The 25,998-nt window shown below is 33.8% G+C and overlaps 1 protein-coding gene across 1 annotated transcript in view; it reads left to right on the top strand.

Moving 5' to 3' along the window:
- NCAM2 (neural cell adhesion molecule 2) overlaps positions 1-15,367 on the top strand; it is a 223,505-nt gene extending 208,138 nt beyond the window's left edge. Inside the window, exons 16-18 of the mRNA XM_007075055.3 lie at positions 519-723; positions 12,085-12,204; positions 15,036-15,367. Coding sequence (XP_007075117.1) covers positions 519-723; positions 12,085-12,204; positions 15,036-15,147 — 437 coding nt within the window. The 3' untranslated portion in view covers positions 15,148-15,367. The remainder of the gene's footprint in view (positions 1-518; positions 724-12,084; positions 12,205-15,035) is intronic.
- Positions 15,368-25,998: the final 10,631 nt, after the last annotated feature.

Below are 25,998 nucleotides of genomic sequence, written 5' to 3'. Positions count from 1 at the left end.
GAAATCAAAAAGTACATTGGAAAGAAGAGTTACTTGAGAGGTTTTTTTTTTTTAACCTAAATAAAGTTTGAAAAAATATTTCAAGTCATTAACATGTCAGTTGCTTAAAATATTGTTTGAACGCCGGAGAATCGTTCCCAACAATTATGAAATTGAAACCTGCCAGTGACTATCACTTTTTCCTGTCTCTTTGGTTATGATTAATTTCCGTTAAATTTTTTTTTCAACGTTTTTTATTTATTTTTGGGACAGAGAGAGACAGAGCATGAACAGGGGAGGGGCAGAGAGAGAGGGAGACACAGAATCGGAAACAGGCTCCAGGCTCCGAGCCATCAGCCCAGAGCCTGACGCGGGGCTCGAACGCACGGACCGCAAGATCGTGACCTGGCTGAAGTCGGACGCTTAACGGACTGCGCCACCCAGGCGCCCCGGTTATGATTAATTTTCAACATAACTGTCTAAACTTCTCTGATTTGGAGCTTAGTAAAAGTTTTGTTTTTGTTTTTTGTTTTTTTAAGATACACTTTTTAATGGTCTTGGGCTTGGAGCAGTCATCGGCCTGGGAGTTGCGGCACTCTTGCTAATCCTGGTGGTAACAGACGTCAGCTGTTTCTTTATCCGACAATGCGGGTTATTGATGTGCATCACGAGGAGAATGTGCGGAAAGAAAAGTGGCTCCAGTGGGAAGAGTAAAGAACTCGAAGAAGGAAAAGCAGCATACCTGTGAGTATCAGACATTTGCACCGAATTCCATTACACAAATGCTACAATTGAGCTTGAATACTTCATTCAGTGACTTTGTTTTCCAAGTGAAGAGCTTGACCATAAGACTGTTGGGCACAGTAGTGTCTGCTTTCTGATCTTAAACGACCTTCAATATGACATGTTATAGAGCCAAGTGCTTTTGAAAACAGACTATTAAAAATTTTTTTAAATGGGGTCCACACAAAAAAATAGATGATTTAAATACAGATAGAAAAAATGAATAACTATGGATAGAAAGATACATAATGGTATAAATGCATTTGTAATTTCTTCCACCATTTTTCAGTTTATGTTGAATAAAAGAAGGACATCAACAGCAAAAACGTGGTTAAACTGAGTAAAATCATAAATTATGACAATTCCTACAAGTGTATGAAGTGACTCCGTAGAGGTTTCCAGATTGTCTGTATAGAAATATTCTATGTGCCATGCAATACATTATTGCAGATTCTGAATTTACTTTCAAGTTTTGATCAAAAGATGATTATATGTTAGAATTTGGAGCTCTCTGAGGCATCTCAAACAATTAGACAGAATATAAATTCCACGAAAATACACAGAGCTGAATACTGTAGACTCCTTTGAATACGACTGAATACATGACTGTACTCCTGAATATAAGCCTCCTTTGTCATGTAAAAGAGCAACTAAGAGATTTTAATACTTTTGTTTTGTTTTGTTTTGTGTGTCTTTTAATAGCTTTGTATCTAATTTAAAAAGTACAAAAGGCTCAGTGAAAAAAGACATTGGAGAGGGCCACCTGGATGGCTCACTTGGTTAAGAACCCAGCTTTGGCCCAGGTCATGACCTCATGGGTTCTTGAGTTCAAATCCCACATTGGGCTCTCTGCTGTCAGCCCGGAGCCCGCTTTGGATCCTCTGTTTCTCTCTCTCTGTCTGGGACCTCCCCGCTCAGGCACTTTCTCTCTCTCTCAAAAATAAAAAGAAAATTAAAAATAAAAAGTTGGAAAGCAGGCACACTCACATATAAACACACAGTGTTTATGTGTAGATATAGGTGTATTTGTATACGTATACATATGTGTGTATATTAAACCCAGCAATCAAAAATAAGCATTCTTAAGAATTAACATTTGCTTTACTTTTTAAACTTACAGTTTTTCTGTATGTGGTTTTCTAATAATTCATTATGAATATTTTTAAACAGACAAAAGAGGTGAAAGAATTTTATAGCAAACACCCATTTAGCAACCACTTGGGTTCTACAGAAATATTTTGTTATATTTCTCTTATTACGTATTTTTCGATCCTTTATCCATTATTTTCTTTTTGCCTTTCAGAATGCGTCAGTACACTTAGCCCTTACACAATGCAACTTGCCTATCATTGCATACCGATTTTATGTAAAATTTGCATAACACAAAATGCACAAAATGTTCCCTTAATGAATTTTAACAAATGTTTATATCTGTATAAGTCAAGACTTATCAATTTCAGAAACTTAGCATCATCCTCAAAATTTCTGGGACCGCTGGGTGGCTTAGTTGGTTAAGTGTCTGACTCTTGATTTCGGCCCAGGTCATGATCTCTTAGTTTGTAAGAATGAGTTCCGTGTGGGGCTCTGCACTGACAGCATGGAACCTGCTTGGGATTCTCTCTCTTTCTCTTTGCCCCTCCCCCACTCACTCACACTTGCTAGCTCACTTCCTCTCTGTGTCTCAAAATAAATAAACTTAATTTTTTTTTTCTCTCGTGCTTTTACCCAAAAAGCACATACTACCCCACCCCTGCCCAGGCAATTACTATTCTGATGTTTTCACCATAAATAATTTTTAGCTGTTATAGAACTTGATATAAATGGATTCCTGTAATATTTACTCTTATGTGTCTGGCTTCTTTCATTCAGCATCACATTTTAGGATTCATTCATGGTGTTACATTTTTCAGTAATTCATTTCTTTTTAAAGTTGAGTTATTTCTGGGGTACCTGGGTGGCTTCGTGGGTTAAGTGCCCAACTTCGACTCAGGCCATGATCTCACAGTTTGTGAGTTCAAGCCCCCCGCCAGGCTCTGTGCTGACAGTTTGGAGCATGGAGCCTGCTTCTGATTCGGCGTCTCTCTCTCTCTTTGTCCTTACCCTGCTTGCGCTCTATCTCTCCCTTTCTCTCAAAAATAAATAAACATTACAAAAATTAAAGTTGAATTATTTCTATTTGTTTTTCTATGCATACATTTAGGCAAGTATGATCATGCATTAATTTCTAGGCTTAGCAATATAGGAGAATCCACTCTGCATGGCTGCCTTGTTTTTGCTTTTTATCTCCACACCTGTTTCAATCCTACTAAACAATTTGTCTATGACCATTTCTTATGGATACCTTTTAAGGGATATTTTCCCTTCATGGGATGCTAAATTAGATAGCCTACATTTTCATTTCAAAAACATTAGATTCATTTCACAATCAAAATGCCACCTGCTTACTTGTTGGAAACAGAACACAACAAAGGACAAACAGAAATCAGGCTCTACTTCAGACTTGAATGGGATATTAATGTATGTCAGAGTAAACATAGTGGGATCTATTCACTATCCAGTATCTCTCACTTTCCTTATTAGAACATATTTTTCTACCTTGCTGTGCTTCTACATTGTCTTATTAACTAAATAAATATATACCAAACTTTAGTTTATTTTTCACATATTGAGAAAACAATGTGCTATATAACATAATTATACATATATACATATCACACATGTATACACACACACATAAGTCAAAGCTGAATTTTATACATTTTCGTTCTTGGTGACCCATTGAGCAAATATGTACTGGATAAATACAAGGTAACAGGCAGTTTTGTACAACCTAGCAATAAAATGGTGACCAAAGCAAATACGATTTGTGTTCACATGAAACTCTTGTTCTGATTTACCAAGACAGATAATAAGTACTAACTAAAAAAGAAAGTGTCTAGTAATAATAAGCACTAAAAATAAGCACTAAGCACTAAAAAAAAAAAAAAAAAAAAAAAAAACCAAGAAAGAAAAAAGGAGTGGCAAAAAGGAGTGACTACAGATAGGGTCATGAAAGGTCTTGCAGGGGAAGGGAACATTCTAGAAGGTGGAACAAGTAATACAAAAGTCATTGAAACAGGAATAATCTTACAATGTTAAAGGCCAAATGAACATGAGTGGTGTGAGGCCAAGAGGGTCTGGTGCGAATGTCAGGCTGGAGAATTATCTAGGTACCAAAATATTAAATCTTCAGTCAAAATAAGGAACATTGTTATTTCTTTTAATAAAAAGCTCCTTAAAGTTTTTAAAGGTTACTTTACTTGTGAAGAATGAATTACTCAAAGGTTGGTGGTGCAGAGGAAAGAGTTAGAACTGGAAAGACTGAGTGGGAGGGTCTTGGAATACCACACATACAAAATTATAGTCTTTTGGACCAAGGTCGTAGTACTACAGGCATATTAAAATGTACAGAATTTAGATGTAGCTGAGATAGAGTCAAATACTATTGACTGATTTGGCTTTAGAGTGAAAGAAAGAGAGAAATCATGTTTTTATCTTAATTAACTGGAGAAATATTGGTGACCAGGTGCAAAACAATAAGGTACATTCAAATTCTGGTATTTATTTTTATTTCACTCCATTAATTGGTATTTTTTCCATCAACACTTCTGTTTGTAAATCCTGCTGAGTTTAATTAACCTTAAAGATTTGGGAAGACGAAAACACAGGGTTCATTCCATCCTTGTTATCCATCATAACTTTTAATATCACCATTTCCTCTGTGTTGGGAAAAGAGTTTTCGATGCCTATTCAAAAATTCGTTGTACAAATCTGTCAATACTTTATTAAATATTATAAATATTATACAAAATCATGATGACAAATAGAATATAACTGATTGGATGGATTGGCTCCCTACTGACCCCTAAACGTGATCCAAAGCATTCTTAGACTAGCGCTTTTATGTTACCACAATTATAAGACTGTGCAGATGTATTACAAAATATGTTAGTTACACAGGGTGTTCTTTTTTAAAGATTATCAAGTTGCAGAAAAGAAAAATTAAAGTCAATGTCATACAGAATGACATTCATGTAAAGTTCTAGAATATTCCTTTGTTCGCCTTTTATAAATTTAAATTAAACTTACATTTATCTTTCATTCTCATTATTTATCTAGTAAAATGGTGAATGATTTTTATTTTATCAAACAGTACTTCTACTCTTGTTTACCCAAGCATTGATTTATACTAATAAATATTTATTCAATACCTACATAATCAGGCACTATTCAAAGGCCCAGAGATGCAACTGTGAGGAAAAGCAAACTAGTCCCTTCCATCATCTAGCTTTTAACTCTGTTGGGAAACACATTTCAATGAAGAAACAATCAAATAAATGAGGAAATAATTTCTGTTATATATGCTATGTAAGAAAAAAAAACAGAAAGAATTTTCCTGGTCAGAAATACCTGAGCAGGTTGTAAAAGAACTAGCCAAAGTGTGTGTGTGTGTGTGCGCGTGTGTGTATGTGTGTGTGTGAGAGAGAAAGAGACAGACAGAGACAGAGACAGAGCTAGAGAGAGACTGTATGTGTGGAAATGGCTTCTCAATGGGCAGAAAGAGAAATACCCAAATCCATCCCCTTTATTGCCACATGAGAAAAGAGAAATACCTAACTCAGTTCACTTCTACCATCCTGACCCTCTTAATGGGGGGGAAACCCAAGAAGTCATTGTGAAGGTCAGCCCAGGGGTACAGACTTACTAAATGACTGAGACATAAAATGCCCCCACTCCACATCCCACTTTACCATCACATTAGTGGAGACCTGTGTTTAGCAGTTTCTTCTGAGTAGTACATCATGCCCCAGTATCAAGAAAAAACTCGAGGCAAAAATCATTTTTGAAGAGGCGAGCTAGCATCAGGCCAGATTCAGAGAAAGCAGGGATGTTGGAATTATCAGACCAACATTTGTTTTGAAATATATGATTAATATGGTGAGAGCACTATAGGACAGCATGAAAGAAGAGATGGGCCATGCAAGTAGAAAGATGGAATTTCTAAAAAATAATCCAAAAAAATATGCCAGAGATCAAAAACATCCTAATAGAAATGAGGAATAGATTAGTAGACTAGACATGGCTGAAAAAAGAATCTCTGAGCTTTGAGAAGATCTTAATAGAAAATACCAAAAACAAAACAAAACAAAACAAAAAACCTAAAATAAATAATAAATTAAAAAAAAAAAAACAGAACAGAAGAAAGACTGAAAAAAAAATCTAAGGACTATGGGACAACTACAAAAGGTGAAACATATGTATAATAGAAATACCAGAAGAGGAAGGAACAGAAATATCTGAAACATTAATGACTGAGAACTTCTCCAAATTAATACGTGGCATGAAACCACAGGTGCAGGAAGCTCAGAGAACATCAAGGAGGGCAAATACCCCAAACAAAACAAAACAAAACAAAACAAAACAAAACAAAACAAAACAAAAACAACTGTACCTGGTCATATAATTTTCAAACTACAGAAATTGAAAGATAAAGAAAAAATCCTCAAAGAAGCTGGAGGAAATAAATACTGTATCTATAGGAAGTAAAGGTAAAAATTACATCTGACTTGTATACACACACTGATATGTACACATTCATATGTTTATGTGTATATCTATTATTGCAGTGTTTCCTCACATAGCAATGCAGCTTCAATAATGTACCTTTTTCAGCATGTAAATTTCCTGACTCATTCTTTTTATTTATAGGTAATATTCCATAGTATCAGATACCATAATGCATTTACCCACTTTTCTTTCACAGCAATTTACATGAAACTTTCAATATTTTATCATATTGAAGTATAATATACTGTTTTGAAGTTAACTTTCACATAAATCTTATAAATGTACACTAACTCCTAGATATGAGACGTAGATCAAAACTGAAAAATATGTCGGGCTCTGGGCTGACAGCTCAGAGCCTGGAGCCTGCTTCCGATTCTGTGTTTCCCTCTCTCTCTGTCCCTCCCCTGTTCATGCTCTGTTTCTCTCTGTCTCAAAAATAAATAAACATTAAAAAAAAAATTTAAAAACTTAAAAATATTGGCAAACTACCCACAAAAGTCTATACCAATTCGTACTCTTGATTTTTATTGAGATAAATAATATATATTTTGAGATATATAATCTATATATAAATAATATATATTTTATATATTGAGATAAATAACATTTATTGAAATAATATATATTTCTCTACAGCTTCTCAAATATTAAATATTATCAATTTTTTATTTTTGTCAATATAATAAGTGAAAGATACCATTTAAAATATGCATTTTTTTTTCTGATCCAAGTTAAGCTGAGCTTACTTAATTTTGCTTTGGTCAACTTATTTCTTATGGGAATTTGTTATTCATGTTCTTTACACATTTTCATGGAGTCGTTTATTTTTTCGCGGAGTGATTTAACTTTTACTTAAAAAAATTTTTTAAGTGTATTTATTTATTTTAAGAGAGAGAGAGGAGGAGGGAGGGGTAGACAGAGAGGGGGAGAGCTGGAATCCCAAACAGGCTCCACATTCTCAATGCAGAGCCCAACGCTGGGCCTGAACCCTCGAACAAGGAGATCACAACCTCAGCCAAAATCAAGAGAGGGTGCTTAATTGACTGAGCCACCCAGGCACCTCTCAATTATTTTTTAATTATATAATTTTTTGATTTGTATTTGATGTTGTATTGGTTGCAAGTATTTTTCCCAGTGTATCCCAAAATTTGGGTTTTGCTTATGATTCCATTAGTTATATGAATCTTTCCATTTTTATTCAAGAACTGATGAATTTTTATAAAATATTTCTTTCTTGATGTGCTTGGAGATATTTTCATTTTGTTTTCCTTTAATCTGTTGAAGTTACAAGTGTTAGTAATGTATTCCCAACATAAATCCTACTTGCTCTCCCAGGATAATGAAGACGGTTATTAATTAAGTGCTGCATATAGGCCCCATTTTAAACACTCCGAAGAAATTAGTTTGGTGTCTCCGTTTTACTGTACAAACAACAGGACACGGAAAAGCTTGTGCAGTGAGTTAGAGCTATCAGTTTGGCTCCAGGGAACATGTCTTAACTACTCTGCTGTGCTTGTCATTTTCTGCTTAATAATCAGTTCTAGACACATGGCTGGAGTGTATTCATTTTTTATCAGTCTATACATTGTGAAATTGTCTATAAATTGTGGCATATACTTTTATGCCAATTCAAACAAAATATTGCCTTGCCACTTTTTATAATTCTAAGGTAAATATAAGTCATCCTTCTGGTATCACTTCAAGTCAAATTAAAAATAATTTATATACGATAGGAATTAGACTCATGTAAGTTATGTGTGCTTCAGATATTTTCACCTAAGGGTAAGTAAAAGATGCACTTTATACTCCTTACAGTATTTATTGTAATAGAAAATATTGGAAATAACCTAAAAGTCAGTTGGACACTGGCCAAATATATGGTGGTGCATATACACACTGGCATAATATACTCTATGAAAAAGAAAGAGGCAACTCTGTTCTTTTATAAGCTCACACTAATGTCTAGTGTCACACTAAACAAAAAGGCAAAATTAGGGGCGCGTAGGTGGCTCAGTCGGTTGAGCGGCCAACTCTTGATTTTGGCTCAGATCGTGATCCCAGGGTCATAGGATCAAGCCCCACATTGGACTCTGCGCTCAGTGAGGAGCCTGCTTAAGATTCTCTCTCACTCTGCCCCTCTCCACCACTTGCTCTTTCTCTCTAAAAAGAAAAAAAAAAAAGAAAAGGCAAATTGTATTCAATTCTTATGTACCATTTGTGTGAAAATAACTACCTGCTTTTTTACGCATATATGCTAGTATATGTATAGAAGGGATGTCTCTGGAAAGCAATATTTAAAAATGTAACAGTGTGGGGCGCCTGGGTGGCTTGGTCGGTTAAGCGTCCGACTTCGGCTCAGGTCATGATCTCACGGTCTGTGAGTTCAAGCCCGGCGTCGGGCTCTGTGTTGACAGCTCAGAGCCTGGAGCCTGTTTCAGATTCTGTGTCTCCCTCTCTCTCTGCTCCTCCCCTGTTCATGCTCTATCTCTCTCTGTCTCAAAAATAAATAAACGTTAAAAAAAAATAAAAAAAAATAAAAAAAAATAAAAACGTAACAGTGATTGTCTCTTTGATAGGGAACTAAATATCCGGTAAACAAGGAATGGTGGGGAGGTGTACTTTTCTCTCTATATCCTTTTGTAGAATTCTATATGAATAGGCTAGCTAGTTAAACATTTTAAAGATCATTAAAATAAAAATAAAGGGGCACCTGGGTGGCTCAGTCGGTTAAGTGTCTGACTTCATTCAGGTCATGATGTTGCAACTTGTGGGTTTGAGCCCCTCATTGGTCTCTTTGCTGACAGCTCAGATCCTGGAGCCTGCTTCTGAGCCTCTGTCTCCCTCTCTCTCTGTCCCTCCCCCACTGGTGCTTTCTCTCTCTTTCTCTCTCTCTCTCTCTCTCTCTCTCTCTCTCTCAAGAAAAGAATATATATATATAAAAAACAAAAATAAGGATTTTTAAGACAACTCACCATTTCTCATTGCTATTTAATTTCCTTTTAGTAGTGTTTATTTTATTTCTAGTTTGAAGTTGTTTGTTTACATACTATTTTCGATAGGGAAGATATAATTAAAGTCAAATTCACTCTTCTCTATTTCATCGAAACCCATATATCTTCACCTATTGTTAATATAATTAAAAATAAAAGCCAGCCTTTCGAATCACTTTTTTGCTCAGAATCATCAATGACCACATTTTTTCAGAGTATCATCCTCTGTGTCATCAAAAGCATTGGTGCCATGAAGAATTTTTTTATTTTTTAATTTTTAGTAAAGTTTAATTAATATTTTGAGAGAAGGAGAGAGAGCATGCTCCAGTGGTGGAGGGTAGAGAGAGAGGGAGAGAGGGAGAATCTTGAGCAGGCTCCAGGTGTCAGTACAGAGCCTGATGCGGGCCTCAAACCCAAGAAATGTGGGATCATGACCTGAGCCGAAACCAAGAGTTGGATGATTAACGGACCAAGCCATCCAGGCACCACTCATGAAGAATTTTTTAAAAGGATCAATCGAAGAATAACAACAACAGCAAACAGAACAACATAAGACTAAAATTTAATGGTGGTGGACTCTTTAATCATCTTTACTATTATGTAGGTCTTGTTTACGTCGAGCCCCTATTCGGAAAATGTTGCTGAACGTGTCTGAGTCACCAGTTCTCCCATGCATTTGTATTTTAGACTTATAAAGAATTCTTCACTATTAACACTAGCCGATAGAGTTCTAGATCTTCTTCTATTTTTACTGAATTCCACTCTTCGGATTTTGATGTGTATGTATGTGAGAGACCTACATACTGAGAGAGGAGTGATATCAAATGTGCCACGTGATCAAATGTGTTTTATCATTCTTAATACTTCCTGTTCAAGTGTCAGCACGTGTGAGGTCTGTTAAATATTCGTGTCATTGTTGGGGTTTTGTTGTTTGCTTTGTTTTGTGTGTACTCCTAGTTTACTTGATTCTTAACTGATTTTAACGTCATATATCTGCCATTACAGTATTAAATAGATTTAATGCATCCAGAGTTCCACATTATATCCCTCCCTCACCTTGAACCCCTGACAACCGTTGATCTTTTTGTTTTCTCTGTAACTGCTTTTTTCCCAAATATTATGTAATTGGGGTTACACAATAGATAGCCTTTTTCAGATTGGTTTATTTTGCTTAGCAATATGTATTTAAACTTCCTCCATGTCTTTGGGGCTTGATATTTCATTTCTCTTTATTGCTTAATAATATCTAAATGTACAGATATACCACAGTTTGTTTGTCCATTCACTCTTGAAAGACATCTTCATTGGTTCCCATTTATAAAACTTCTATAAACATTTATGTGCAGATTTCTGTGTGGGCCTAGATTTTCAATTCATTTGGGTAAAGATGTTAGAGTACAGTTGCAGGATTGTGTGGTGAGACCATGTCCCTGGGTAGAAGACCGCTCTTTCCTGACATTTTGTTTGGGGTTTTTTTTTGTTTTTATTTTTGCTTTTGGATGTGCTCCATCATGATAATCTATATTATGAATGCATCATTTCTAATCTTTACATCTCATTTTACTCTTTATCATCACTGAATGCCTTCCTTGTTTTTTTGTTCATATTTTTAGGTATGAGACTTTGCAACAAACTTTATACTTTTCACAATTATGAACAATTACACTTACTCTCTTATTTTAAAAATCCAATAAAGTTGGCATGGATTTGAAATTACAAATGAAAACATCACGCATACATGTTATAATATTATTATTATTTAAACTATTTTATTGAAAACATATGTTAAGTCAATATATATTATAGTTTAAATCATTCATATAAATTCATAGAGGCATTTAAAACAACAAAATATATAAATTTTATCTTCCAAATTTTAATATAAAAGCAATATTGCTGATGCTATATTTCAAATAAAAAATTAAAACATATGGCTAGTTAGGGGAAAAAGCTACTTCATGTCATAATTTTATTTAAAAATATTTTTTTAATTTATTTCTCTAAATAAACTGCACAATCACATTCAAAATTTGGACTTTTGTATAGCAGTTTTGATGAGAAAAAGCATCTAGACAAAATGGAATTTCTTCTTTCTACTTTTTTCTGAGTGAAAATTACATGATGAATTTAAATGAAAAAATTCTTAGGGATATTCTTTTATTTTTAATATTTATTATTGAGAGAGAGAGTGAGAAAGCACAAGTGGGGGAAGGCAGAGAGATAGAGAGAGACACACAAAATCTGAAGCAGGCTCCAGACTCTGAACTGTCAGCACAAAGCCTGTCACGGGACTTGAACCCATGAACCACGAGATCATGACCTGAGCCAAAGTCAGAGGCCCAATCCACTAAACCACCCAGGTGCCCCTTTTTCTTTTTTTAAAAATGTGTTTAATGTTTATTTTTTAGAGAGAAGGCACATGTGGGAGGGAGGGAGAGAGAGAGTGTAGGGGAGGGGCAAAGAGAGACAGAGAGACAGAATCCCAAGCAGGCTCCACACTGTCAGGGCAAAGCCCCAAGTGGGGCTCGATCCCATGAACTATGAGATCATGACATGAGCCAAAGTCCTATTCTCAACCAAATGAACCACCCAAGGACCCCCTAGTATTCTTAATATGAGCATGCTGGATTTGAGGAAGGGATTAGTGGAGATTCTAAACTATGTTTCATAATGCATCTATTTTTTCATTATTTGGGTAAGGTTTTTTGTTTGGTTATTTTTCTAGGAAAGATGGATCAAAAGAACCAATAGTGGAGATGAGAACAGAGGATGAAAGAATTACTAACCATGAGGATGGGAGCCCAGTAAATGAGCCAAATGAAACCACACCATTAACAGAACCTGAGTATGTAGCTTCAAATGCTTAATTATTTTTCGATAAATATTTGTAAAATGGTAGCATATATTTACAATAATATCATTTGTGGAAAAGTATTTCTCTTTCAAAGAAAATACATGTGAATATTAAAAATCCATTTTCTACCGAGACATTCCACATAAAAATTTTGTATGGATGCCAGAGAAAATCTACTGTTCAAACATACAGTTATAATTTGATGTAAAAATGTCAAAAAGCTGGAAGGTTTTAGAGATGGATTTTCTTACACTTATGTTACTCTTTAAGAAAGTAATACTTTCAAATGCATTTTTAATTTAAAATAAAAATTAATAGTGTGAAATATACAAAAGTCTACTTTAAAAAGAAAGATTATTCGTTAGGAAGAGGACTAAATAGTGTTATATTGTCTATCATTTTAATGTCTATATAGGAAATGGTGCTTGCTCTCCATTCAAGATTATATTATTTACTTCTTTCTACACCTATCAGAGCTCCGTTATAGCCATAGCAGATATTTCAATTCAAAGATGATGAACATGTGCAAGGATGATGTTCAGGCACATGAAAGTTAAAATGATTAAAGCCAAAGGCATTATTAAGCAGTGATAATAGTATTCTATGGAATCTATTGGATACTAACAAAAGCAGGGCTATCACATTATTCTTTAAATACGGCTCATTAAAATGACTTTTAAATTTTATTTTTTTAATTTTTTTTTGTTTGTTTTTGTTTTTGTTTTTTTAAGGATCCCTTTTTCTTTAGCAGCAAACATTCCCTTGCAGAGAAATTTGATTTAGGCTTCTCATCCTAAATCTGAAGATGAGTGTTGTCACAGGTGAAGAAAATAACTTGTTTCAGAAATCCCTCCTATCTACTCTCAAGGGGCTGAAATAATTACAATTTAGAGAAGTACAAAGCACTACTCTGCTGCTAAAATTTCAGTATAAATCCTCAGGTCATGTCAGTGACTGCATTTAGAGATTATTACCTTCTATATTGAAGTTTACTCTTGTAGAGGCAGCTTTTATGTGGTGGGTACTATAGGTTTCCCCATCAGAAATCAGATGTATTTCAAATGAAACAAAATACTACACAACAAAACAAATTTCTATCTATTAATGAGCACATTCAATGAGAGATTGGTGTGTGTGGAAACTAGCCAACAAATGTTAAGGACTTACAGTGTTATAAAACACTGTAAGCGATAAATCACTATATTCTTCTCCTGAAACCAAGACTACACTATACATTAACTAACTTGAATTTAAATAAAATCTTAAAGAAAGAAAGAAAGAAAGAAAGAAAGAAAGAAAGAAAATCTTTAAACTTCAAAAAAAAAATTCCAGCTAAGAATTATCTTACACGTGACAGGGGTATGTTTTGCAAAAATAAAACAAAAACAAAACAAAAAAAGATGTTTTAAGAACTACTCCAGTCCTCAATTATTGAAAAGAAATACTCAATATAAAAATAATAGAATTAACTATAATCTAATAAAAACAATTTAACAGAAACGTAAGTAGTGAAAAATTAGATACACAGATACTCATCGTCCAAGAATTAGTCGAAAACACTGGTCAATTACAAACTTCATAGGTAGTTCTTTAAGTAAGAGATATGTTAAGCATTATGCTAACCATCCACGCTCTAAATTTCTCTGTTTCGCTGCTAGAAGTGACCCATTGTTTTTATCTTCTGTTGTCAATGTGTGCAGTACTTGGGAATGGGAGAAGGTAAGAAAGGTAATAGCACTATTTATAATACATAGAAGAGCCTGCCCTCGTGGGTACAAAGTAGAAGCTATTTCATTCTCAGCAGTGAGCAGTAGTAGTTTTTACCTGTGACTTACTTTTGATCGGTTAGTTTTCACATAATAGCTTTGATCTTCAGAATACAATGGCTTGCTCTTCTCCTTCAAAAATAGAAAAGAAATTATAAGTAAATCCCAGAGAAACTAGTATAGTAATGTTCACTACCCCACAAAATGGCGACGTTAAGTATAGAACCAAATTTGAATTTTTGTTGTTGTAGAAAAAATATTTTGTCAAGGGAGGGAATTTGACCCCCAAAGTTATATACACAAGGCATAATAGTAAACCAGCTCAAGACTGGTAGAAAAAACTGTAAATCTTTCATAATTGTCATCACAGTAAGATTTGTGAAGCTGTCTTAATATTAAGAAATAAAGGTTGTTTTGCTTCATAGGTTATAATTGAAAACAACTCTCAAAAATATGCTCATAGATGATACAGAAATAATACAAAAAATAATAGTGGAAAGAGACCAATTAAAGAAAACATATGCAGTAACTGTAGAAAAGTGAGAAAATGCTGAAATATATTTACTTTCATAAGTTCCAAAGAATAGAGCTCATTCACCCAGCTTTTGAAGTTTAGATGTAACAATATGGCAGCGACTATTCATTGCTTTTATCTACAAAAAACAAAAACGAAAAACCCGATTTAGGTACTAGTAATTCATCTAGTTGACATATAAGATTATTGGCTTTTTGAGATTCCAAACAATTATATTTTTCATATCAAAAAGTGATTACCAAATCTAAGCCACCCTATGGTGAAAGTTTTGGTACATCTAAATCCACAAGTATATTGTTTCATTCATCACTCTGCAGTATGTCAGATCTTTAAAATAGACAATATTGTCTAATTATTTACTTATTTTTCTATCAATTTGCTATTACTAGAACAAATCTTTCTTTTTTTCCATTCTAATAATTGTCGATATTTCCTTCTGTAAAACAGTAACTTAAATATTAAGAAATACCACATAAATTGCCTTAGAAAATGAAGTTTATTATTTTTCTATTTTCTTCCAGAAAATTGCCTTTGAAAGAAGAAAATGGAAAAGAAGTCTTAAATCCAGAAACTATAGAAATTAAGGTTTCTAACGACATCATCCAATCAAAAGAAGATGACAGTAAAGCATAACACCGAGATTACAGAGGCTTAAACAACACTACAAAGAGCATTTGGATTGCAGTGACCCTATGACCAAAACTATTCCATTGACCTTAATTTCTTGGGAAACTTCTAGCTTGGAATAGCTTGTACACATATACATATGATGAAATATTCCTGCCCATGGTCCATTACCTTTTGTTGTTGTCGTTGTTATTGTTGTTGTTTATTTTTTTATGAATTTCAATATAGAGACCTGACTGGCACCACCTCCTGGGTATCAATTTAATTCTGTGATTCAAGTACTGCAATTTGTTATACAGCTGAAGTGCTCTGTTTCTTAAGAACTATATATTTCATCCAACAACCTCTCCAACACATAGGGGTTTAAGAAAAAAAAAAAAAACACGAAAGAAAACAAAATCTTTGTGAGCTAAATGTGTAAGAAAGCCCTGCATGTTTTTAATCTTATCTTGGGCAAATAGATTATTAAAGTGGATTTCAGTTTAAGATGAAAGCAGTTAATAAAGGTTACACTTTTTATCAGGAGAATTTCAGGGAACTTGGGCTTGAAGGAGCCAGTTATCTTTAGCAGATATTAAAAATTGAGAGAAACTTTGGAAATTTCTTTTTAAGTTATAATTACAGTGCTATTTCAATGTTCATTTTTGATAGACTAAAGTGCCAGATTAAAATTGTTACCCATCTGAAAGAATATTTGTGTGTATAATTAGATTAGAAGGATTCCGTAAATCTCTATCTCTTTATATATGCCATAATCACTCACTATGGATTACACAAAACAATAAATGTATTGCAAGTGAAAATAATATTGATTTCTGCCCTCAGCTTCAAATAAAGTAAATTGAAATGGTAACAATATCAATGTTGTCTTGATATATTTATAAATCTGTGATTATCTTTTGCTTTTTAAATAATTTTATCACAAAAATTAGTCTTTAGTGTTCAAATACTTTAAACTCAGATACATTTTTTTGACCATGATTTTAAATAATCTTTGTTTAAAACTTTATTTTGCGAATGTTATAGGTCAGTCATTAAATGTAATTGGCAAACAGAAATTAAAATCCTTAGTGGTTAAATTAAGAAGAAATTAACATTTAAACATTCCACAAAAGTGTCAGTGATAACTGACTGAATTGTCACTGTTTTTCTTTCGGATGTTGTAGCTAGAAGCCATTTTAAGGTTTTGATAAGCAACTTTGGTTGGAGAAATTCCTTGGCTATTCAACACAGTGTTTCTAACATGACTTGTTAAGGCCTATACCAGAATAAATACTTATTAACTTCCAAGCTATGCAAACTCCCAGAGGTAAAAGCCTGAAACATGATTTTCACTTATATGGGAGGTAAAATAAATGTATTTATGGTTGGTTATAAATATACATACCAGTTGGGAGCAGGTTTTAAATTATTTCTTACCCTAGAGAGCAAAAGGTTTCTTTGGGCCCCGTTACATTCTTAATCTTTAGTATTTCAGGTGGTATTATGACTCAGATCCTGGCTGGTTGGGGAATGCATACCAATAGAACATTGGAGCAAAGTTTCCACAGTGAGGAGCAACTTGCTTAGCATGTCTCTCTATAAAGATAATTTGATGAATATTAGATGTAATATTAATGCTACCCATGGACACTTCTATTTACAAAGTGTTTGAAACTGTCAGGCAAGGAAAGACAACTAATTTTACAAAACTTTAGTTATCAGCAGGGCAGATCGTGCCCATCTGCATGTTCGTGCACTAAATCTCCAGTGTCCTTAGCATAATTCACAGGATTATAGTGCAGGAAACTCTCCTAGCTATTTTTTTTTTTTCTGGCATATTTTGAAGAAAAGGAATTCCTGGGCCTACCTAGGAATTTGAGTAGAAGTTATCCAACTGGTCTTTTGATGGATTTGACTGTTGTTATTTAAGTTATGTTTGATCACCTATTTGCTTTATTTGACGGTTTTCCCCCCTTTTGTACCAATGTGCTATCACTAGTCAAAATACTTGAATTTGTTTGTGCAAAGTAAAGGGGCTTAGTAAAGTGTCCATGAAGCAATAGCCATGAACGCTAATCTTTCCTGGGTAGGGCTACATGGTTTTAAACTAATAATGGTGAAAGAGTTAGAAAACCTGGGAAACCAGTTTAGCATGTTTACTATTATTATATTTGTGCTACTTCAAGAGCAGAGAAATCATAATAAAGAACAAATATTTTTGTGTTTCCTCAATCTGAAAGTTCTGTTTCTCTCATTTCTATGGACTTTCCATGTAAAGCAGTTTACTTAAATATTTCTTTTATATAAATATATATATACATATACATATATATGCTGTTAAATTTCTTGCCACTAATGTGGAATAATGATCTGAAGTTAGCAGATAATTTGAAACTAATTGTAGACAGATTGTTTCAAGTGCACTGTTTCAATTGTCTGAGTGGTCCTTATCTCTTGTCCTTGAAATCTATGCCATGCAGGAGCAAGGCAATACTGTGATTTAAAAAAAAAAAAAAAAAAAAAAAAAAAAAAAAATTAACATTTCAATGGAATGCTCCAACTTAATCTATTTGTAAAAGTTTCCAAATAAGCGATGCTTGTAGTAAATTGTAAAATATGAGTAGAACTGAAATAATCTGTTCTTATTTTTCATTCTTATTCTAGATTAAACATACCATATAACTGTATAAATGTTATTTTTACTGTCTGAGAGTACTCTTAAATGTATAAAATGTCAAAGGAGTTGACTGAATAAAAGTAGGGTTAAATATTCAGAACCCTATTCTACTTTAAACAAAGAAGAAAAACATCACTGAAAATATTGGTATTTCTTGATAGGTTGCTTAGGTGCAATTAGGCAATGACAATCTATATTCAGCAACATGTAAGAAGGAACAGTAATATTTTGGACGCGTTTTGTCTTTTAACTGGCACAAACTGATGTGTCGACACATTTTACAAGGATCTTCAAAAGAATTTAAGCATTGTGATTTCTAAAGATTTATTTATTATTTTTGTGGGTTGACTTATTGCCATTTTATTGATGCTAATGTCTAACATTAATGTAATGTTTCTCAAAATTTCCCTGAATATTTAATATTAATACCTATAAAAGCATTTTTCAAAGGTTATTTGATCCAGTAAAGTTTACATGAATCTTAGTCTTTGATTTAAACATTTATATAAATAGGATTTTATTGATCAAATTATTTATTTGAGTGCCAACAATTAATTGTAACTTTATAATCATACCTTTATTTTATGCTTCTTATTTAAATAATTAAGATATATTTGTGCCTTTGGATTAGCATGACATTCAGCTTTATTAAAAAAAAAAAACTGCAATCTTTATTGATATATTTTGCTCATATCTGTGACACTGAAATTGTACTGTCTTATTTACATTTAATCAAGAAGCTCAATTCAAATCACTTTACTTGAGTAAAATATCTAAATATAAAAATTATAGTGTGTAACTTATTTCCATTCATGACAATTCTTTTGATGCACACTAAATATATTTCATTTTGTCTGTACTGTTGTTCTAAGTAATAAATACGTTCCAGATATTGTTAAAATTGTGTTTTACCGCTTGTTAGACAAAGACAACAGATGACTTTTTAAGATAGGATAAATTATTTTAGTGTTACTTGGGTCTACATTATCCTGATGTATTTATCCTGATGATTTATTTGAGGATCATAGATCATCCTTTATTGTTGATGGTAAGATAATCACTGATAAAAATATCTACAACTGAAATGATAGAATACTCTCCATTTCTTAATTTGAGAAATATAGGAATAGCATATTACAATTACTTATTAAAGTTACAATGGTCTTTTTCTTGAAGAATAATGTGAATGCTCAATTTCAATTGCTCACAATTGATTGTGGAGTTCTTTCTCACAATCATATCAAGAGTGCTTACTTGACAAACTTTATGAGTACATGACGATATTTTTAAAATGATTTTTTTGCATTATTTGTCTTTAGAGAGGAAAGGTTCTCATTTTCTAACTCATTCTTCGAAGCGTTATTACATTGTCTCTTACACTGAAATTGCATTTGGAAGTATTAGTATGCTAAAATTAAACTGTGGAAGGTCACGGAAATGAAGTACTTCAATCCAAAAATGGAAATCTTTCAAGAAAGTATTCTATTCATGGGTTTAATCACATTCTGAGATGAAACAATTATATGTGTAAATGGGAAACTTACAAGAGCCTAGATATAGTACTTGCTGAATAAATATAATTTCCAGGTCCTTCCTCTCCCTTTTTTAAAAATTGCATTTAGTCATGTGGATGCAGCTGTTTAACAACATTATACAAGAATGCTAATAGATTAATTATTTCCCCTCGTAGACTTTTGTATTATATATAATCCTTAATATTTATTTGATAACACATTTAATATTCTTAAAAAAATAGCTCATTATTCTCTATAGAATTTTATCAATAACTTAAATACCTTAGCTGGTAACACCACTTTACTTTTTTTATATAATTTTCAGGTGGGCCCACATCATGTTCATAATTATGCATAAAAAAAACTGGTTATAGAAATTTAATATTGCCACATTTTTTTTCTAAAATGAAAACACAGAAAACACATTAAAAGTAGCATCTGGTTTTAGCCCTCCTTGGAAAAAAAAAAATTAAGCAAATGACTCGGAGCACTTCAAATCACAGCCAGGGATAGGAGAATAGAGGAACAAAGACTGAGAATCCAGAAAGGCAAACTGAACTTCTACGTTTGAGATAGACAGGAAGGACATCAGTGGGAGAAGTGCTGGACCAGGGACTAGGAACGCTGATTAGGTAAAAATTGAGGCCAATTATACTGATGCGAACAGAAAATGTACTGAAATCCAGAGGAGAAGAAGTTAACATAGACAGAACCTAAGACTCAATTTTGCAGATAGGATTTTTTTCGAGAACCATATGCATTATATACAATAAATGGTACTGTTAAGCGCAAATATATTTGTTCCAGTTCTTAAAGGAATGTTCATGGTTTAGCATTTTTGCTCTGAACTCTCTTAGGAATATGTGAACTTCTTAGAAATAAAGGTTAAAAAACCTTGTTTTTTTCTTTTGGCGTATGAATTCTATGCTGTGTTCAGTATTCATTAAAACATACTTTTATTTTCTTTAACATATAGATCCATTCAAATTCTATACTCTTAAGTTAGCTACCACAAAGTTTTATTATTATTTCAATATGGTATGTCCCTATGAAATGCTGTATATATATGTCTAAACTGTAAAAATTATACTGCAAATGTTGAAGTTTTGTATTTATGAGAGACATTGAAAGTATGGCTTACAGTATATCAAAATTGTCACTCTTCACCATTTGTATATTAATAGTAAAGATACTTTTACTTTAATAAAGTGTTGCATTTATGTTTATTTTGAATAATATCTCTGCAGTGAGTGAGCTTATGACTTGACAAATATTTTCACTTAAAATAAAAAATTCCAAACCTATCTCTATATATTTGAAAAGAAAAGAGAATGCTTTCTGCCACTTTGCCTTACCCTGAGTCCCAATCTTTTGGTAATAAACAGTCGGTAACAGTGGTTCTCAAAGTCTGATCCCCAGACCAGCAACATCAGCAGCACCTGGGAATTTGCTAGAAATAAATGTAAGTTTCTGGACCCCACTACACACGTCCTAAATCAGAAGAATCTGGAAAGGGCTTTGGGACTTTATGTTTTAACAAGACTTTCTGGTGATTCTGATGCACACAGAAATTAGAGGTTCAGTGGGTTGGAGACACATTTCGAGTGACAATCTAGAAGTTAATAACTTCTAGTTCATGGGGAATTTTATTTCCCATTATTATATAGATTATCTACTTGTAGGATTTCATGAGTTATAAAAGAATAAAGCTAACCATTCCTCACATGCTTATACAAGGTGTTTTCATTTTTTTAATCAGTGTAAAGTTCAACTTATTCTTAAATGAAAAAAAAAAGTAAATATCAAGTTTTCACAAGGGAGCAATTTTTAATATCAGCCATACAAATATCACGAAGTACATACACATATAGAATAAAAATAACATTAAATACGTGGTCAAGAGTGAAAAAAAATATTAAATAGGTGGATATTGTGCTTGCTCTGTCAGTACCCTATATTTAATTAAAAGAACAATGATAATAAAATACAAAACATACCATGAGAAAGAGGCCAAAATGAAGTCTCTGATATGTGATAAAAATGGATCATGTAACTTTGTTAGTATTTTAGAGAATTTCTTTTATTTCTTTCTAACATAAGCCATTGCCTACTATAATTCTTTTTATTTGTAATATAGGTAATGAATACATGCTCCTAAGATTCATGTCATATATGGAGTCAGCACTTTAAATTTCTCTCTCAATTGCATTAACTTTTCTGAATGAATTTTCAACGTACAACTTAGAATGTTCTCAAATCATAAATAATATTTTCTATTTTATGTGAAGTGTCTCATATATGTATGTGTCCTTGGCATAACTTTGTTTTCTAAAACAAAATACACACATTTGGGTATTTTAACTTTCCTGGATAACTTAACTTACCTTTCTCAGACAGAATTTTTTGTGGGGGACTAGGGGAGGCAACTATACTATTGTACTAGAATAATATTAAATTTGCTCAAAATTTAATTTACTCTGTCTTTTTATTAATGCAGCAGGCTATAAAGGCAGAGGTTTCCAGTATTCACATATCTTAGTATTTGGAGAAAAAAAAAGATTCACCTGATGATTCAGTTCATATCAACGTCTCTTCTTTCACCTCCAATTTCCACATTCCCCTCTAGAGATCATTTATCTTCCATTATCTGCCATAGCACAAGCATGAACCATGCTTGAAATGGCCTGACAAAATTGAGATATATAGAAGAAGGAATGATTGCCAAAATCAAACCAATCACATTGAGAATCAAGCAACTACAAACATTCTTAGAAGAGTCATTTTATAAAAGGAGAGGTCTAGAAGGAAGGCATAATATTCCCCCTTATGAAGGGGGATGAAACTTATACTAAAGATCACTCAGTGGGAGTTGGGGAAGATTGACTATGTGAAGCTCTCTTGCCAATTCAAATGGAAACATCCCTTGAAAAGCATAAATAAAATTTTCACTGATTCAAAAAACCAAGAGATCCACATCTGTATTCACCAGAAAAAAAGATGAGACAAGAATGTCCCACAAAGTTGCAGCGGGGATAGAACTGACATCACTAAAGTAATATTACACAATACATAGAAGTCAGATATTGGAAGTAGAATATGCCTGGGTTCACATTCCAATTCTACAACCCATTGCTAGCTCTGAACTTAAGCAATGTATATGAAAATTTAAACCTTGATTTCATCATCTGTAAAATATGATTCTAAAGTGAATAATATTCATTTCCAAGAGTTGATGTAAGGATTTATTGAGATAATGTTTATAAAACTCCTTATGCAGTGTCTACCACAGAGAATACCAATAAGTGGTGGCCATGATTATCTCTGTATCTGTCCTATTTCAATACTGATTTTTTTTTTTTGAGAGAGAGAGCATGCAAGCAGGGTAGCAGAAGGAGAAGGGAAAGAGAATCCTAAGCAGGCTCTGCACTGTCAGCACAGAGCCATGTGTGGGGCTCGAATTCATTAACCATGAGATCATGACGTGAGCCGAAATCAACAGTGGAACACTTTAAGCGACTGAGCCACCCAGGCGCACCTCAACACTACTTCTACTAAGTTGTGTTAGACAGCTACTTCCCATCCTTTAGAGAGTGACCATAAATAAATCATTTCATAATTCATTAAATTATTTATCAATAGGTTAAATTTGAGTCACTGAAAAAGTTGAAAGCATGATTTCTCCTTTCATTACTTCTTCTTCTGTTTTAATTATCTTTTGCTGAATACCAAATCAAGCCAAAGTGTAATGGCTTACACCGTCAACAATATATTATTTTTCATGATCATATCGATTGACTTGATTCAGCTTGGTGATAATTTGACTCCAAATGGTATAGCTGAGTTCACTTATGTGGCTACTGGTTTCTAAGAGGAAACCTTACACATGGAAGCCTTGGTGTATATACATGCTTGACAAGACTCTGTTTGCATCACACTTAGAATATTCGACTGGTGAATAAACATATAGGCAATGTGCGACCATAACAGGGTGTGTCAACAGCATGATATATATAAGCAATATTCATGTTATAAGTATGGAAACATCCTCCTTCTGTCTCCTAATGTTTCACATCTCTTCCACATGCAAAATTTACTTATCCCCTTCCCAAGACTTCCAAAGTCTTATTTCATTATGTTAAGAGAATCAAGCTTAAATTTCGGACTTAACTCAACTAAATAAATTTTAGGTGTCAGTAAGACTCCTCAGTTATTATGTCTTGGGTGTGCTTTTTCAGTGCAGAGGCCTGGGCCCTCAAAAGACAGTTTAACTGCCCCCCAGAAACCTCTACAGACAATTGTGAGACATGAGCAGAAAAATAACAATTGACATTATCATTTAAGATAAAGAAGGAGGAAATACAGGAATTCAACGATTACAAGTCTATAGAAATTTCGAAATCTAACCAATCAAACGTTACCAGTTCCCCTTGTCTCCAGCCTAAGACACTTTCCTTGGCTTGCATCCAGTTCTACTCGCCCTGGGTACGGTTACTAAATCCATTGTTCTCAGGGGCTCTTAGGATAACTCTTTGAGGTATTCATCCTTTTTTGCAGGAAATTGTGTGTGATTGTAGCTGAACACATTTCTTGTCTTGCTTTCTGGTCAGGTATATCTAGTACTTAGGAATGCATTTTAATTTAAACCAAGTCCCATTAAGTTCAAGCTGATATAACTCCTTTAAAAACTGTGAGGTTTTTTATGTATCAAATTATAACCACTGCATTAGACAAAATCCACCTTCTCAAATCTCTTTAAAACAGTCTCCTGTCTACATTGGGCTGCAAATTGAGGTCCTATTGAATACTGCCCTTAAGTTTCTTAAAAACTCATTTGTCTAATTAAGAAAGCTTACAAGCACTTCCCTAAGTTTCTATGTGACCTAAACAAAGGATACCCTTATTGTGATTTTGACCTCAAGACTATATTTTACTGACAATAGCCTAATTTGATATTTATCCTTATGCCATTTATTACTTTGAGAAATTTTTGAAGGCTATAAATGTGGAAGGAGGGAACAAGTCTTGGGTACAAATTAATCCTTCTAAATTCTGCTTACAACTTGAGCATATATCTTGTTAGCACATCTTTCTCTTGAAAGAGCTTATCATCCCTGGAAAGAAAAGAAAGACCGTTACCTCATTCAGTATGCTGCCTGGAAATCTCCTTAGATTCACAAACTCATTAGATACATTTTCCGTTTTCCATTTTATCACAGGTAACAGCTTCCCTAATTGTTCTGTCTGTATAAAACTTGGTTATCTTTGTCTCCAGTCTCTAATAGCAACTGTTTTAGTGCACTTCACAGTCTCCTTACCCAGTTGTTTAGCTCCTATCCAGTCACAAAGGTAAGGACCGAAGTCTCAGGTTTTGTTACAATAGTCACCCACTTGCAGGTACAATTTGTGTTTCGCTAACCTGAGTTGTATTGTTTCCTACTGCTGCTGTAAGAAAGTAAAAGGAAGTTAGTAACTTCAGAACAAAACAGAACAAAACAAAACAAGAGACTAATTTATTATTCCACCGTTGTACACGTGAGGCTCTGATACGGGCCTCACTGGGCTAAAATCAAAGTGCCTGCATGATTATGTTAGTCTGAAGGCTTCTAGAATGTCTTAGTCAGTTCAAGCTACTATAACATGTTACTATAGTATCCATGGCTTAAACAACATTTGTTTCTTACAGTTTTGGAAGCTGGAAGTCTGGGATTAGGGTGCCAGCAAGGATGGGGGCTTGGTGAAGGTCGTCTTCCTGGTGATGTCCTCACGTGGCCTTTCCTTGGTGTGTAAAAGAAGAGAGAGAAAGAGGAAGAGAGGGAAAGAAAGGAAGAGCAGGGGGAGACCCCAATTATAATTCTCTTTTTATGAAGGCATTCACCTTATCACGAAGGCCTGACTCTCATGACCTAATCTAACCTTAATGACTTCCCACAGACCTCACCTCCAAGTACCTTCACACTGGGGATTGAGTTTCAACATATAAATTTGAATGGGATAGAAACATTCAGTTTATAAGATTGCCCATATCCCTTAACTCATAGTAACCTTCCATCTACAAAGCCAGCAATTGCATAACTCAGATCTCTGTTTTTATCAACATGCCTTCTCTGACCCATGCTCCCTGCCTCCCTATTTCTTGTTAAAAAGCTCTGAGATCATATTGAGTCTACCTGCATAATCCAACATAATGTCCCTTCTCCTCATTCCTAACTTAATCAAATGTGCAAACTTTTTTTTTTTTTTTTTTTTTTTTTTTTTCTCCCAGGTAAGCCAATATATTTGCAGATTTTAAGGATTAGGACCTAGGCATCCTTTGAGGGCTATTATTCTGCCCACCAGTCTACATTATAAACCACTGCCAAATATAATGGCAAAGCAACTACACTATTATATTATGATTTTTGTGTATAGATTTTGCTCAATTTGAAGTTCTTTTGCCTTGTTGATGTGCTCAGGTCAATTACACAGCTGCATTTGGCTGGAATCTCAGGGGAAACAAGAATGTGCAAAATGGCTTCTCTCCCTCTAGGTCTTTCTCTGCAGAACCTCAGATCATTCTGCAGTCCAGTCCGAAGATCTTTAGAGTATGGTGAATGGCTTTCAAAAGGGAGTTTTTCAGGAGCGCAAGTTCCAGTGTGCAATTTTTTATCAAGCCTCTGCACTCCTCTTGTTAATATGACAACATCC

This window comes from Panthera tigris, chromosome C2 (assembly GCF_018350195.1).
Source record: "Panthera tigris isolate Pti1 chromosome C2, P.tigris_Pti1_mat1.1, whole genome shotgun sequence".
In the NCBI taxonomy this organism is placed as follows: domain Eukaryota; kingdom Metazoa; phylum Chordata; class Mammalia; order Carnivora; family Felidae; genus Panthera; species Panthera tigris.
The sequence above is the reverse complement of the archived record's forward strand: the minus strand, read 5'-3'. Positions and strand labels throughout refer to the sequence as shown.